A 17,810-nucleotide genomic window follows, 5' to 3' on the forward strand; every position below is an offset into this window, starting at 1 on the left:
ATCATTTGAAATATTCTTCTTTGATTTCTCTCCCTCCACCCATTTTCATATACATACAGAGATAGTAGGAAGTAGCTTTGCTTGTTTCTGCTTCTACCACTTCTGAAAGCTAAGAAATGCTCAGGTGGGAGTGTAGACTGGTTCATCCATTTGGGAAAACAAAAAACTAGAAATTGAGCTTCCATATGGCCCAGCAATACCTCTCCTAGGTATATACCCCAGAAACCTAAAAATATACCCTAGGAGCCTAATGCAGAAAAGCCCTCTGCACTCCTAAGTTCATTGCAGCACTATTCATAGTTGTTAGAATCTGGAAACAATCCGAGTGCCCCAGAACATATGAGTGGATAAAGAAAGTGGTACATCTACACAATAAAATACTATGTAGCTGTTAGGAAAAATGAAGTCATGAAATTTGTATATACATGGATGAATACAGAGTATTTTGCTGAGTGAAATGAGTCAAGAGGAAGAGGGATAGGCATAGAATGATTGCACTCATTGTGGTGTATATACGTTTATATATACATATATATCTAAAAGATAGAATGATATTAATATCCAGAGACAATATAGATGAGGCCCAGGAGGACAAATCAATGGTAGCAAGTTTGCCACAAAGAGTGGGGAAATGCAGGTAAGGCAGAGAAAGGACCACTGTAACAATGAGATTGGAAATGATCACTATAGATAAGTGTTGCATGCTGAAAGGAGGTATTGATATGAATGATATACCATCAGCAACAATATCGCAAACTACAGTATCTAAGGGGAAAAAGAAATAGTGAAAAGAGAAAGAATAAACATGTCAGAGGCAAGCAGGGAAGAGCAGGATGAAAAATAAGGGCGTTGGTAGCAGGAGACATACATTGGTAAAGGGCTGGGTATTGAACATAACTTTGTAAGTATCTCACAGTGATTCAATTAAAGAATTATTTATTGGGGCCGGGCGGTGGCGCTAAAGGTAAGGTGTCTGCCTTGCCAGCACTAGCCTAGGACGGACCGCGGTTCGATCCCCCGGTGTCCCATATGGTCCCCCAAGCCAGGAGCGACTTCTGAGCGCATAGCCAGGAGTAACCCCTGAGCGTCAAATGGGTGTGGCCCAAAAACCAAAAAAAAAAAAAAAAGAATTATTTATTAAAAATAGTGGACATTGGGGCTGGAGAGATAGCATGGAGGTAGGGTGTTTGCCTTGCATGCAGAAGGACGGTGGTTTGAATCCCGGCATCCCATATGGTCCCCCGAGCCTTCCAGGAGCAATTTCTGAGCGTAGAACCAGGAGTCTCCCTTGAGTACTTCTGGGTGTGACCCCCCCAAAAAATAGTAGACATAGGGGCCGAAGAGATAGCATGTAAGTAGGGTGTTCGCCTTGCATGCAGAAGGATGCTGATTCGAATCTCGGCATCCCATATGGTCCCCTGAGCCTGCCAGGAGTGATTGCTAAGTGTAAAGCCAGGAGTAACCCTTGAGTGCTGCCAGGTGTGACCCAAAAAAACCAAAAACCAAAAAAATAAAATAAAATAAAACAAAATAAAAAGTGGATATTATATAATGCAAGATAGTCAAGGCACAGGGCCTCATTAGAATTCTTTATAGGGGCCAGGCGGTGGCACTAAAGTTAAGGTGCCTGCCTTGCCAGCACTAGCCTAGGACGGACCGCGGTTCGATCCCCCGGTGTCCCATATGGTCCCCCAAGCCAGGAGCAACTTCTGAGCGCATAGCCAGGAGTAACCCCTGAGCGTCAAACGGGTGTGGCCCAAAAACCAAAAAAAAAAAAAAAAATAGAATTCTTTATAAACTTATTTGAAAACATATTTCATGAATACACATGTATTTTAAAACTAAAAAGAAAGAAAAAAAGAAGTGCTCAGGATCTGGGCTGGTACTTCTGCTGTGGCTGGCAGAGTTCCAGCACTCTTGCTGGTCACTTTAAGATCATCCATTTTAAGCAGAGATAAATAGATGGGACTATATTGAGCTGAGAAGCTTCTGCAACTTAAAGGAAATAATGATGAGGATACTAAGGCCACCCACAGAATGGGAGAAACTATTCACCCAAAACTCATCAGATAAGGGGCTAATATCTAAGATATATAAGGTACTGACAGAACTGAACAAGAAAAAAAATCTAACCCCGGGCCGGGCGGTGGCGCTAAAGGTAAGGTGCCTGCCTTGCCTGTGCTAGCCTTGGACGGACCGTGGTTCGATCCCCCGGTGTCCCATATGGTCCCCCAAGCCAGGAGCAACTTCTGAGCACATAGCCAGGAGTAACCCCTGAGCGTTACTGGGTGTGGCCCAAAAACCAAAAAAAAAAAAAAAAAAAAAAAAAATCTAACCCCATTAAGAAATGGGGAGAAGAAATGAAAGACAATTTCTCAAAATTTCTCAAAAAAGAAATACAAGTGGCCAAAAGAAACATGAGAAAATGCTCCATATCACTAATCATTAGGGGGATGCAAATCAAAACAATAATAAGGTACCATCTTACGCCATAGAGACTGGCACACATCACAAAGAACAAGAACTATCAGTGCTGGTGGGGATGTATAGAGAAAGGAACTCTCTTTAACTGCTGGTGGGAATGCCGTCTAGTCCAGCCTTTATGGAAAACATTATAAAGATTCCTCAAAAAAACTTCCTCAAAAAATCTGGAAATTGAGCTCCCATATTATCCAAATATACCACTTCTAGAGGTATGCCCTAGGAACACAAAAACACAATACAAAAATGCCTTCTGCATACCTTTATTCATTGCAGTGCTATTTATAATAGTCAGGTAATCTAGAAACAACCCAGATGCCCTTCAACAGATGAATGGATAAAAAAACTGTGGTACATATATACAATGGAATATTATGCAGCTGTTAGGAGAGATGAAGTCATGAAATTTTCCTACACATAAATGGACATGGAAACTATTATGCTGAGTGAGATTAGTCAGAGAGACACACACACACACACACACACACACACAGAATAGTCTCACTCATCTAGGAGTTTTAAGAAAAATGAAAGACATCATTGTAATAATACCCAGAGACAATAGAGATGAGGGCTGTAAGGATCAGCCCACAATATGAAGAGTGGTGAGTGCAGTTAGAGAAATAACTACAACTATCATAATAACTAATAATAACTAACAACTATCATAACTAGAATGCTTGTCTTGAATATAGGTAGGAGGTGGGGGAGGAGGGAGATGGTGGACATTGGTGGCAGGAATATTGCACTGGTAAAGGGTGTTCTTTTTATGATTGAAACCCAACTACAAACATGTTTGTATGTTTTTATGATTGAAACCCAACTACAAACACCGGGATTCCAACCAACCACCTTAGGTCCTGGATCGACTGCTTGCAAGGCAAACACTGCTGTGTTATCTCTCTGGGCCCAGGAGTACATTCTTGAGGAACCATTTATTGCTGCTAAAACTGGTTTTAGTTGGGGTCGGTGAGGTGGCATTAGAGGTAAGATGTCTGCTTAAATAAAAATATTATTTTAAAAATTAAAAAAATACAAGTAAAAAAAGCCTGAAATGCTCTTTTTTGGGTTCACATTTAAAATTTATTTTTATTAATAAATATTTATTTAAGCACTATGATTACAAGCATGTTTGTTGCTGGGTTTCAGTCATAAACAGAATACCCCCTTCACCCATGAACATTCTCACCACCAATGCACCCCTTTCTCCTCCACCCCTGCCTATATTTGCAACAGGCATTCTAGTTCTCTGATTCTTTAACATTGTCATGCTAGTTATTAGTGTAGCAGCAGGGTGTTTGCCTTGTATAGGGCCAACCTGGGACAGAAGATGGTTTCATTCCTGGCATCCCGTATTGTTCCCTGAGCCTGCCAGGAGCGATTTCTGAGCTCAGAACCAGGAGTAACTCCTGAGCACTGCTGGGTGTTGCCCCAAAGCCAAAAAACTAAAATGCTCTTTTTTTGTCCTTAAAAAAAAAAGAAAAGAAATGAAAAGACAATTCCTCAAAGAAGAAATACAAATGGCCAAAAGAAACATGAAAAAATGCTCCACACCACTAATCATCAAGGAGAAGCAAATCAAAACAACATGAGGTACCATCTCACGCCATAGAGATTGGCACACATCACAAAGAACAAGAACAATCAGTGCTGGTGAAAATGTGAAGAGAAAGGAACTCTCATTAACTACTAGTGGAAATGCCATCTAATCCAGCCTTTATGGAAAACAATATGGAGATTCCTCACAAAACTGAAAATTGAGCTCCCATATGATCCAGCTGTACCACTCCTAGGAAAATACCCTAGGAATACAAAAACACAATACAAAAATGCCTTCTGCACACCTATATTCATTGCAGTTCTATTTACAATAGCCAGAATCTGGAAACAACTCAGATGCCAGAGAAAAGATGAGTGACTGAGAGCCTGTAGTTGATCCTATGACAGTAAGCTTTAAGGGTGGAGAAACCCTGTATCTCTTAGACCAAGAGAATTTTCTTTCTACTTTCCCTAATACTTGCTATGCCTCTGCAAACAGATCAAAACAAAACAAAAAAACAAGCAAACAAAAAACACAACTTGCCACAGCAGCCCCACTTCCTTTCTTTTAATTTTTTTTCTTTTTTTCTTTCTTTCTTTCTTCTTTTAAATTTACATTTATAGCTTCTAGACAGGGGCTTCTCTCCATTTTTCCCCCCCAACAGAACCATAGTACATGAATCATCTTGTTCTGACTTATAAATTGAGAGAAAGAAGTGGATGGTACCAGGGGCAAGCATTCTCACAAATATTTGAGTGGAAATAAAAAATGATCAGACCTAAATGCCCAATCCAGAGTTAATAACAATAGAATCAAGAGACCCAAACTGCAACACAAAAGGGACCTGTTACACTAGTAGCAGTCCAGGTGGAGGTCTGGGATGCATGCTAAGAACAGGGGTGGAAGGAGGTCAACACCAGTGGTGGGAATTGATCTAACTCACTGTCACTATGTACCTTAAATATAACTGTGAAAGACTTGTAATTCACATTAATCTCAATAAAAATTATAATTAAAAAAAAAGATGGGGGCCTGGGAGATAGCATGGAGGTAGGGCATTTGCCTTGCATGCAGAAGGATGGTGGTTTGAATCCCGGCATTCCATATGGTCCCCTGAGCCTGCAAGGAGTGATTTCTGGGGCTGGAGAGAGCATGGAGGTAAGGTATTTGCCTTTCATGCAGAAGGTCATTGGTTCGAATCCCGGCATCCCATATGGTCCCCCTAGCCTGCCAGGAGCAATTTCTGAGCATGGAGCCAGGAGTAACCCCTGAGCGCTGCCGGGTGTGACCCAAAATCAAAATAAGGAGTGATTTCTGAGTGTAGAGTAGAGCCAGGAGTAACCCCTGAGTGCTGCCGAATGTAAACCCCCCCCCCAAAAAAAGAAAAGATGAGTGGCTAAAAACACTGTGGTACATATACACAATGAAATACTATGCAACCATTAGGAGAGATGAAGTCATAAAATTTTCCTATACATGAATGGGCACGGAAACTATTATGTTGAGTGAAATAAGTCAGAGAGAGAGAGAGAGAGAGAGAGAGAGAGAGAGAGAGAGAGAGAGAGAGAGAGAGAGAATAGTCTCATCTATGGTTTTTTTTTTTGGGGGGGGGGCCACACCCGGCATTGCTCAGGGGTTACTCCTGGCTGTCTGCTCAGAAATAGCTCCTGGCAGGCACGGGGGACCATATGAGACACTGGGATTTGAACCAACCACCGTTGGTCCTGGATCAGCTGCTTGCAAGGCAAACGCTGCTGTGCTATCTCTTCGGGCCCCTCATCTATGGGTTTTAAGAAAAATAAAAGACATCATTACAATAATACCCAGAGAAAATAGAGATGAGGGCTGGACGAACCAGCCCACAATATGAAGCTTACTATGATGAGTGTTGAGTGCACTTCGAGAAATAACTACACTAACAACTATCATGAGGTAGTGAGAGAAATAGAATGCCTGTCTTGAATACAAGTAGGGGGTGAGGGAGGTGGGAGATAGGTGGTATTGGTGGTGGGAAGGTTGAACTAGTAATGGGGGTTTTCTTTTAAATAACTAAAACCCAACTACATACATGTTTGTAATCATAGTGCTTAAATAAACATATTAAAAAATAAAATGAAGATCATCCACTTTGCACTTTAGGGCACTGAGACACGATAATTGCCTTCAGAAGAAACTACAGTTGCAGATATATTGTTCTTCTGGTACTACTTCCATAAACTGGGCAGAGAAGTGAACCAAACCAGAATAAAGGGCTAGTCAGACTAGAGAGGACAGGAAGTCCTCTCTGTAGAAGAATCTTTGTATCTGTCTTGGTAACCATAGTGCAAGGAAAGCTTTGATCCAGACAAGAGATGAAGAAGTTAATCTCTACATGTGCACTCTTAGCTTTACATTCACTAATTTCGACATCTAGGTTTTGATGTGCTCTATTTTTATTTTGTTTTTGATTTTAAAAAAACTTCCTTTGGGGCCGGGTAGGTGGCGCTGGAGGTAAGGTGTCTGCCTTGCAAGCGCTAGCCAAGGAAGGACCGTGGTTCGATTCCCCCGGCGTCCCATATGGTCCCCCCCAAGCCAGGGGCGATTTCTGAGCACATAGCCAGGAGTAACCCCTGAGCGTCAACCGGGTGTGGCCCAAAAACCAAAAAAAAAAAAAAAAAACTTCCTTTGATCAAAAAAGTGGTAATGTGCTAGAAATAACAAGGGACATCTGTATTTGGGGTATTGACAGTGATAGGCTTCATACCCAACGATTTTATGTAGACAATCTCACTGTACCCTCTCAATTAGACACTTTTATCCTCTATTATGCAGATGAGCAAATGGAGGCACAGAAAGTTTAAAAGATTGGCTAAAGATAATCAAGCTTTTAAGTGATATTCAAATGTAAGTTACGGAGGACTTGTATAGTGTGTTTTTGGAAAGCTGTCATCATTAAGCCTGAGGGTTACTACCACAATATATAGTACTCTCTTCCTCTCCAGAGCCCTGAGAGGGTTCTTTCCACAGCAGGTGCAACAATAGATTGCCTGCCAGGCATTGGAAAAGCTGACTGTCAAATTACAACTTTTCTGGCTGGGGATAAGAAAACTATTAATAATGTACATACCAAAGATCATATTACTTCTAGATTAATATATTTTAAACAAACATGAGCAGCAGAAAGAGATAAAGCCTAAAATGCTTCTACATTTTTTTTTTTTTTTTTGGTTTTTGGGTCACACCCGGCGGTGCTCAGGGGTTACTCCTGGCTGTCTGCTCAGAAATAGCTCCTGGCAGGCACGGGGGACCATATGGGACACCGGGATTCAAACCAACCACTTTTGGTCCATGCTTGCAAGGCAAATGCCGCTGTGCTATCTCTCCGGGCCCTCCTACATATATTTTCATGGGAGTTATAGTTGAGTGTTTTAACCCTGATATCAGTTTATATGACTTGTGCATTTAAATTTAAATGTTTTTATTTATTTTTTAGGGGGTCATTCCCCATAGTTCTCAGGGCTTACTCCTGTTTCTGTACTCAGGGAACACTCCTGATGGTCAGGGGCCCATTTGTGGAACTGGATATTATGAATGAAGGTCAGTGTCTGCAAGACAAATGCCTTAATCTCTATACTATATTTTCAGTTCTTCTTAGTGCATTTTTAAAGAGAAAAGTCCTGGGAAATGAAAGTAAATGGACCCATTCAACTTGTGTAAATGTTTCTATAGCTATATAAAAAAAACACAAACCCAAGCAGGTTTCTTGAACTTATCCTTATAGAAGGAGGGAATAACAGGATAAAGAACTAAAGATAAGGCTAAAAAAATCCTTGGAGCTATGATTTCTAAGTACCTATCTGACTATCTTAATATTACTTTTACTTCACAAGTAGACTTATTACCTATTTAATTAAATTTGTCCTTTCTGACATGTATCTACATTGAAAGTAAGGACTTAAAGACTTTTTGTTTTGATCTGCCTTTAAATACAACTTTGATTTTATTTTAGTACTCCTTCATTCAGTGGGACTCTGAAAATAAGAAACATAATTAATTTAGCATGTATTATTCCTAGAAAATTTTCCTATGTTCTTTATTTTCCTATGTACTTTATTAGTGCATAGTATGCCACACATCTGAGATCTTGCAATGAGTGTGGTATGACATTCCACAGGTCCCAGATCACAAAGTAACTATGACTGAACAAATTCTCGTGAGATATCCGTATCTCAAGGCTATCAGTTATGGCATTGGCATTATTTTTTTTTTTTTTTTTTTTTTTGGTTTTTGGGCCACACCCTGTGACGCTCAGGGGTTACTCCTGGCTATGTGCTCAGAAGTTGCTCCTGGCTTCTTGGGGGACCATATGGGACGCCGGGGGATCGAACCGAGGTCCGTCCTAGGCTAGCGCAGGCAAGGCAGGCACCTTACCTCCAACGCCACCGCCCGGCCCCGGCATTGGCATTATTTAAGGCAAAAGTTAAGCTACTCATATCTTCATAAACTGATTAAGTATAAGGCAGTGCTCAGAAGGAACCAATTCCCTTTAAACAAATTGTAACAAAGACTGTTAATTGGAAGGATTTTTTGGTTTTATTTTATTTTTTAACCCCACCCCCATTAGGAGGATTTAAGACTTCTGTGTTCACATAGAAGATTAAGCAATAACTCTAAATTATAACCCAAATAAATATATTTATAATATATAGCAATTTCTAAATATAACAAAGTCAAATGAGTGATACTTGCATTAATACTTTTATATAAAAGTTAATTCAAAGTGGAGAAGATATATATTCAAGAATATATATTTTTTCATTTTTAGTGAAATTATAATTTAGGTAGTAATTATAAATGCAAGATAAAATGCTTACCTCCAAGGACTTCAGATAAGTTCAAGGGAATGGGAAAAGGTAGAAGGTTCATTCATTTAGGGGTTGGAGAGATAGTGCGGTAAGGCTTTTGCTTTGCATGTGGCTGATATGGCTAACTGGGATCCCCAGTATCCCATATGGTCCCCTGGGCCTGCCAGGTATTATTTCTGAATGCATAGCCAGAAGTAAGCCTCGTAAACTCAAAAACAAAACCCCCAAAACAAAAACATATAAACAAAAGATAACACATTAACTTTTTTTTTTTTTTTTGACACCACGGTGATGCTCAGAGCCTATCCTGGTTCTGCATTCACGAATTTAGTCCTGGTTGGCCTGGGGAACCATATAGAATGCTGGGAACTGAACCTGACTCAGCTGTGTTCAAGGCAAGTGCCTTATCCTGTGTATTATTGCTCAAACCCCCATTATCTTACTTTTTGGCAAAGATAACACAAACAAGAATAAATTTAAGTTTTATTGCTGTTATATCTGTTTTGGGCCATACCTTGGAAATGCTCAGGGATCACTATTGGTGGACCTCAGTGAACCATATGCAGTAGCTAGGGTTAACCTGAATCTGTTTTTTTTGGGGGGGGGGCGTGTCACACCTGGTGGATTCAGGGATAAATATTTCTGGCTCTGCATTCATAAATCGCTCCTGGCAGGCACAGGGACCCTCCGTAAAGGAGACGCGTTTGACCTCGGCAAACACTGTCATAATAAGCTAAGCCCCATGTTTATGTCTCTGTATGTCTCTGGAGCTGAGAGTCGCTGTGTCCTGCTTCAAACCCCGCTTCGAAAAGCTATGCATTGCAAAACGTGCTCATTGTGGCCATTAATCCAGACATCACCTCTGATTAAAAAAATCAGCTCAAATTATTTTATATATTTTTGTTTTGCAGGTTAAAGTTTTTTTTAAATAAAGTTACTATTTATAGTCGTGCAGGGGGTGACAAAAATGTTTTCTTTTTCCTAGAGGGGCATGACAGAAAATAATCGAGAAGCACTGATCTAAGGTAAGGTAAGCATCTTAACTTTGTACTGTCTCTCTGACCTAAAGAATATATTTAGCTTTTATTAAAAAACTGAACTTTTAGTTAAAAAAATGTTTATAGTTATCATCAATTCTAGAGATGATAATTTGAATAGAAGAATGCAAAGAAAATCTTGTCATCAATTAAAAGTTAGAACTTCATTCTTCACACACATAACTATTAACACGTAATTTTTTGAGAGTCACACCTGGCAGTTACTCAGAGTAACCAGAGGTTACTCCTGGTTCTACACTCAGAAATCGCTCCTGGCAGGCTCAGGGGACCATATGGGATGCCAGGATTTGAACCACCTTCATTCTGCATACAAGACAAATGCCCTACCTCCATGCTATCTCTCCGGCCCCATTAACACACAAATAAGTCAACTGTTCTCTATGTATTTATCAGCCTTTAAGTAATGATAAGTTTAAAGTATTAGAATAGATCATCAAATAGAAACAAATGGAAGAAGTCTGGATAATTAAAAAATAGTTAGCTGGGTAATGGTTTCCCTTTCTGCTACTACCTCTAACATCTTTCTTACCTGGAAGAAATATGACTGTAGAGGCTGATCCTTATTTTCTTCATCCACATACAGACCTCCTACTACATAGACCTGATTTTGTTGGGTAACAATGCTGGAATGGTTTCGGGGAATCTGCTCCGCCAGGGCAGTTAGGTAGCATTCATTCTCGTTGGGATCATAGGCCACTGCAGCTGTGTCATTTACCAAGAGGATGAGATCTTTGACAAACATTCCATGCCTGGGAATGTCATTCAGGTAACCCGGGAGTAAGTCTTCATCACCCACGTCACCATTCACCTCACCTGCCTCAGCCTTCTCAGTTGTTTTGCCAACCTCTGGGAGTTTTCCTGCAAAGGCATCTTTGAGAACTTTAATTTTTTTCTGGAGTTCCAGGTTGCTTTTAATGATATCATCTTTCTCAACATGATCTTTAAAATATTTTTCTGTCATGAGGCGGAAACGAATACAGTCGAACACTTCATTAAGGCTCTTCACCCTGTTTTCTTTGTCTGTTCTCACCCACTTCATCACGGCCTCGAACACGGCCTCTTCCTTTTCTACATTGAGGCTGTCATTTGAAATGACTGAGATCAATTCCTGTGGAGATAGCTGCATAAAGTCCTCTTCCTTACAAATCTGTAAAAAGCGATCTGACACAAATTCCCGGGCTGAGATGGCAAGTCTGGGGCAATCCAGAAGAAGTCCTAATCTCAGGATGGCTAGACAGTTCCCTGGAGCAAGTCTTTTCTGAAGATAGGAAACACAGACAGTGAACACGGAGGGGATTTGGAAGCGGCTGGCCAAGGCAAAAATATCTTGCACGTTTCCATCATTGAGGTCAATAGTGGCAGAGTACAGGTACTTGATGATTAAATCCAGCACAGCAGGATCCACATTATCCAAGACCACCTCCTTCTTCTTTTCCTCTTCAATATCAGATAAAAAATACTCCCGGAAGTAAGGACTACAAGCTGACAAAATCAATCGGTGGCAAGGAAGGCCTTTGTCACCTGCTTTTAGGGTGCAATCGACGAATTTGTTCTCATCCAGGAGATCTTTCAGACCGTCCTGAAGAAGTGTGGATTGGTAAAGCCGCAGTTCCTCTGTGAGTTCCCGCTGGGAATCCATTCTGTGCGTCACCTGAGTAAGGAAGGGGACACTGAAGGCTTTAGCTCCTCGCTGCACACAGGTCTAGCTGTAAAAAGGCAGATCAGTGTGCTTCACCCAGCTTGAAGTCTTTGCACTTTAATCCCACCAGCTAAATATAGGTACCAGCTCTAACAACCGGAATTCAGAAAGAAGTTATTCTTGCAGCTGTTACAGATTGAAAGGAACAGCTGGAACTTGTCATCAAGAAGGAAATAACTAAGAAATACGAGAATTAAATGTTGAGGAAAAAACTTTAAAATATACAAAGCATGGGAAGATAGGCTAATAAAAATTTCAGGAAGAAAATATTTATTGAGAAAACCAAAAAAAAAATCACAAATGAGTCAGTCAATTAAAAACAGTCTAGTGACAAGCCATTTGGCTGTCTGAATTAATGATGAAAAGGTTAAGAATATGAGGTGAATTCATTTGCCTTCTCATAAGGAAGATTCCCTTTCCAATAACTCTTACACACAAATCCCATCTCTTATTAAAACAGAAAAGGACATTTTTTTAAATGTGGGAAACAAAGTTTATTTGCTACAACTAGAGCTATTCAAACCTTTAAACCTTTAGATGTTCAGCCTTTAAAATAACATATTAGAAATAATACATGCAGGGCCCGGAGAGATAGCACAGCGGCATTTGCCTTGCAAGCAGCCGATCCAGGACCAAAGGTGATTGGTTCGAATCCAAAAAAAAAAAAAAAAAAAAGAAATAATACATGCAAAAAAATTGCTAATTTTCTAAGACATTCTAGATTCTTTATTCTTTTTTTTTTTTTTTTTGGGCCACACCCAGCGGTGCTCAGGGGTTACTCCTGGCTGTCTGCTCAGAAATAGCTCCTGGCAGGCACGGGGGACCATATGGGACACCGGGATTTGAACCAACCACCTTTGGTCCTGGATCGGCTGCTTGCAAGGCAAACGCCGCTGTGCTATCTCTCCGGGCCCTAGATTCTTTATTCTTGAGAAAAATAATTAGGATTAAATTAAAATAAAATTTATCCATACTGTCTTAGTCTATAAAGGATATGATGTGACAAAACACAAAACAAAGATTAAAATGCAACATCAAAACCAGAAAATAAAGTTAAAAATCAAAAAGAACAAACCTACACAAATACAATGTGATCACTAAAGATATTAATGATGCAATTTCTTCTTTTATTTTTCCTTGTTTGGGGCCACACCTGGCAGTGATCAGGGATTACTCCTGACTCTGCACTAAGGAATCATTCCTGGCAGTGCTTGGGGGACCATAGGCAGTGCTGGGGTTTAAACCCTGGTTAACTGCATGTAAGGCAATGACCTTAAGTCCTCTTTGTCTCTAGCCGTGTGTGTGTGTGTGTGTGTGTGTGTGTGTGTGTGTGTATTAAAATCAGACCCAGGGCAATTCATATCACACTAAACATTTCACACTATCCCAGTGACTTTAAGTGTTAAAGAATATCTTTGCTTTGATACAAAATAAGTAGACAGATGTTACCAACAGAAAAGTGAAATTAGAACAATTGTGACAAAACCTTTAGAAATTGGATAACACCAAACTTGAAAAAAATATATAACCAGAATAATCTAATTTATTATAATAATGTAACAATTTAGTATATGTTAAAGGAGTTCTTTTGAATTTGTGTGTGGTGCTAAGGATCAAATTCATACAAGGTATACACTTTACAACTGATCTATATCCAAAGTTTTCAAAAGTCATGTTTTGTAAGAAATTCTTTTTATATACAGAAAGCATCACAATACTTCTTCATAGTACTTTCTGTTTCAGATTGTAATATTTTTCTCAACATAGTGAGATTATAATTTTGAAGGCTGGTATTCAAAAGCAAGCAAAAAAGCTCCAAGAAGATAAGTATTTTTTTATTTTTCTCTTTTAGGTTGGTTTTGCTCACTAGCTCTAGAATCTCCTGGATGCTCTATATGTGTCAAATGAACAAATGTCCCCAGATTAGGAATTATGTATTTTTAAATTTCAAGGTCTCTATCAATGAGTCAATTTTTTTTCTCTTATTTTTACATCACAGTGAACTCAATGGTACAGTCAGCTGCTAGGACAACAGCTGAAAGAGGAGCTCACTGACTTTCCAATTATAGATGCCACTAAAGGTTTTAACATACTAGAGAAAACTAACAGCTGCCCCCTGGTTCAAACAATAAATGACTCATGTCTATGTGTAACACCTAACATTTTGGAAAGATCAATGAGTCAGATCCCATGCAAATCCCATGACATGACCTTTCAAATTCTTCCTACTAGTCAGCAATTTTAGTTATTCTTTTCCTTGAGAAACAATTTAAATATTATTGGTATTTAAAATTTCAAACTTTTTCCTAATGTATGCTATTTATTGTAGCACCAGGACTGAAAATGAAGAAATCCTTTCCTGTTTAAATGAAGTGGCCAATTTATAGTTTTTGTCCATTGATATTTTTTAAACTCTATTTATATATTAATCAATTGATTGATTGTTTTGGGGCCATATGCAGCAGCACTCAGGGGTTACTTCTGGCAGGCTGGGGGACCACATGGGATGTCCAGAATCAAACAGGGTCCCTCCTGAGTTGGCTGCATGCAAGGCAAATACCCTACTGTTGTGCTATCTCTCTGGCTGTCCATTGATTTTTGTTTATTTGTTTGTTTTTTTGGGTCACATCTGGCAGTGCTCAGGGATTCCTCCTGGCTCTATGCTCAGAAATCACTCCTGGTAAGCTCGGGGGACCACATGAGATGCCGGGATTCAAACCACTGTCCTTCTGCATGCAAGGCAAACACCCTACCACTGTGCTATTTCTCTGGCCCACACTGATTTTTTTTTATTAAATTAAGGTTACCATTTTATTGTGCTCTGTATCTATGGCGATAATTTAGTTGCATATTATTTTAAATATCTTGTATACTACATACACTTCTTTTAGAGCAGGGTGGAGAATCTTTTTTCTATAAAATGTCATTTGGAATTCATTTTGTGGGGGGGACTACACCCTATGATGCTCAGGAGTTACTCCTGGCTATGCACTCAGAAATCACTCCTGGCTCAGGGGACCACATGGGATGATGGGGATCAAACCAAGGTCTATCCTGGTTCGGCCACATGCAAGGCAAATGCCCTTCTGCTGTGCTATTACTCAGGCCTGCAATTTGGATATTTATAACATAGGCAGATAGGCAAGGACAATTAACACAAGAAGCATACATATATAATTGTTCCAACATGTACTAGATTATGTGATTTTGTAGCTCTTCTATGGTCTGTGCACTATATATTCTTCATCCCTGTCTTCTACTGATTTAATCTCAGTAAAAATGACAAAGGTTCCTTAGACACCATTATGTGTGTGTGTGTGTGTGTGTGTGTGTGTGTGTGATAACTGGCGGTGCTTCAGGGTTTACTTCTAGCTCTGTGCTCGAGGATCACTCCTGGTGGGGCTTGGGGAGACTGTATGTGGTGCAAAGGATCAAACCTGTGTTAAATGAATGCAAGGCAGCATGCTACTGTACTACCTCCCTGCCCTCTCTTTTTATTTAAAGGATAGGTCCTTTTAATTGCAACCATCTGTATATCATCTAAATACAAAGTTTAAGTTGATCAATTGTTCAAAGTGTGTGTATGTTGCTGAGGTTGAACTCAGCCACAGGTAAGTGAGGCATGTACTCTACCACTGAGCTACATCCCTGATCCATGGTAATATATTTAAACTACATTACATAACTGAAAAAGTTCTGATTATTCCATAAGAAAAATGTCTTATTTTAAATAACAATGTCAAAACATTAATTGTGCTGCATAAGTACTTTATTAAACCCACATGATACAATCATTAATTATCTTCAAACTAAATTTACAAGCATCAGGTACAAAATGCATATTACTTACAAATCATGTACATTTCAGTTTAAAAATAACTTGTATAAAACTGGCAGTAAAATCTTAGATGAATTTTTCTTAGTTATAAAAAACTCTTCCTTAAGTTTTTTTCTGTAGATGTAAACCAACTTTTGCCTGATAGTAGGCAACTAAGAACTTTAATCTTGAGATATCTTTAAATAGAAATCCAGTTCAACTCAAGATCAACTCATTACTTCCCAAAGTCCCTGCAGGGTGAATCCATCCTTCAATTTCTCTATTGCAAGCCCCAGTTCTTCTGAAAATACAGGTTCACGATCTTGTTGCTTTTTGAAAGATAAGAGGATGAGATCGGAAAAGGGAAGGTGGTAAGAAAAAGAGAAAAAAACAAAAAATAGGTTTCACATAAGTTTGTGAATACTAAATGTTGAAATATATAATATATATTTTTTCATATACTGTAGGTAAAAATGTCCTTACCTTATTGCCATCAGCAAAATAAGCCTATAAGACAAAGAAAATTATATTTACGTATTCCACATATAATATATAAAATAGATCAGTAGGCTAAGATATAGGGAGTTGACAGAATAAGTCTGTAACTGAATGAACTTTGCATTCTAAAACTGTGTTCCTATTTTTTTCCCTGTCTCTCTTTACAACTATGGTCACAGAATTCACTTCTGTATATCATTGTTGAGTACAATAATTATTCTTTAAACTTAAAAAAGTTATGCCGGGGGGCCGGGCGGTGGCGCTCGAGGTAAGGTGCCTGCCTTACCTGCGCTAGCCTAGGAGACGGACCGCGGTTCGATCCCCCGGTGTCCCATATGGTCCCCCAAGCCAGGAGCGACTTCTGAGCGCATAGCCAGGAGTAACCCCTGAGCGTCACCGGGTGTGGCCCAAAAAAACCAAAAAAAAAAAACCAAAAAAAAAAAAAAAAAAAAAGTTATGCCGGGGCCAGGCGGTGGCGCTAAAGGTAAGGTGCCTGCCTTGCCTGTGCTAGCCTTGGACAGACTGCGGTTCGATCCCCCGGTGTCCCATATGGTCCTCAAGCCAGGAGCAACTTCTGAGCACATAGCCAGGAGTAACCCCTGAGCATTACCGGGTGTGGCCCCCCCCCAAAAAAAAGAGTTATGCCTTGTAATTAATGTACAATTTGCATATTAACTTTAATGAAGAATATACATGATTTAGAGGTTTTATTCCTATTTTTGGTTTAGAAGATGATGCTGGCAAAGCAAAAGTAATCTGTGTTTTAATATGTGAGTAAATGATTAGAATATGCCTACCATAAGCCTGATCTGGGTTCATTTACTGGTAGTACTCTATGTGGTCCCCAGAGCAGCACAAGGTGTAGCATGTGAGGTCCCCAGCCTGGCGCTAAGGTAATGTGCCCTGTATGTGGCTGACTCTGGTTAGATTCCTGGCAACACATGGTCCCCTGGACATTGCCAGGAATGATCCTTGAATAATGGTGGGATAAAATCTAAAATTTTATAGTACTTCATAAAATTATATAATTTAGCTATTTAAATAAGACCCATATAAATCCCAAGAAATGTAGTATGTCTCCTTTGTAATGCTTACCACAAAAGCATCCGTGTGATCATCAGAGTCGATTTCTACATCATCTTGAATCTGTTCAACTGTCAGAGCTTCAATGGGCTGTGGCTAAAAATTAATAATGTTAAAGTATATAAAAGAGATAGCATTAATATTATACACATTTCTAGCCCATGTGTTCTAAATATTGTGAACATTTATAAAAGGATAATACAACTGCAAACTTATATATATACTTATATATAAAATACTTTATACTTATATATTATATATAAAATATACTTTATACTTAAATATAAAATAACTACATGACAAGGGAAATGGCTCAAGTGGCTGAGCACATGTCCAGCATGTATAAAGACCCTATGTTTAGTCTCTTAATTGCTTAATCCCCCAGGTACTACAGGTGTCAGCCCAATGGCTCCACCAACATGAGCACCACAAATGACTAGCTAAGATCTATGAAAAAAATCACTGGTTCTTTAGGGAAGGGATACCCACAGTGTTTCAGACATGGCCATGACTAAGTGGTTCTGTGCAAGTAACTTAGCCTACTCTCCATCACTGTCAGTAATGATAGTAACATTACACTTCATAATGTTATTGTTAGAATTAAACATGATAATATATTTAAAGTGTTTAGGGCAATGATTAGCAAACAAGAGGTATTCCAATAGTTATTCAACTAACAATATTCACCACTGTGTGCTAATTGATTGCTGGAGATAGAGTGATTAGAGAAAATAAGACAAAAATTCCTGACTTCATGGAGATGGTTTATTGTGGAAGAGACTAACCAGTG

At 39.3% G+C, this 17,810-nt stretch overlaps 2 protein-coding genes across 2 annotated transcripts in view; both read right to left on the bottom strand.

Annotated features, from left to right (window-relative positions):
• KLHL41 (kelch like family member 41) overlaps nt 1–11,562 on the bottom strand; it is a 34,245-nt gene extending 22,683 nt beyond the window's left edge. The window contains exon 1 of the mRNA XM_049773424.1: nt 10,453–11,562. Within this exon, the coding sequence (XP_049629381.1) occupies nt 10,453–11,562 (1,110 nt within the window). The remainder of the gene's footprint in view (nt 1–10,452) is intronic.
• Nucleotides 11,563–15,373: 3,811 nt separating this feature from the next.
• The window catches only part of BBS5 (Bardet-Biedl syndrome 5), a 38,796-nt gene continuing 36,359 nt past the window's right edge, over nt 15,374–17,810 (bottom strand). Inside the window, exons 10-12 of the mRNA XM_049773479.1 lie at nt 17,033–17,116; nt 15,923–15,946; nt 15,374–15,768 (exon numbers count right to left, since the gene is read on the bottom strand). Coding sequence (XP_049629436.1) covers nt 15,667–15,768; nt 15,923–15,946; nt 17,033–17,116 — 210 coding nt within the window. The 3' untranslated portion in view covers nt 15,374–15,666. The remainder of the gene's footprint in view (nt 15,769–15,922; nt 15,947–17,032; nt 17,117–17,810) is intronic.

This window comes from Suncus etruscus, chromosome 5 (assembly GCF_024139225.1).
Source record: "Suncus etruscus isolate mSunEtr1 chromosome 5, mSunEtr1.pri.cur, whole genome shotgun sequence".
NCBI classification, from domain to species: Eukaryota; Metazoa; Chordata; class Mammalia; order Eulipotyphla; family Soricidae; genus Suncus; species Suncus etruscus.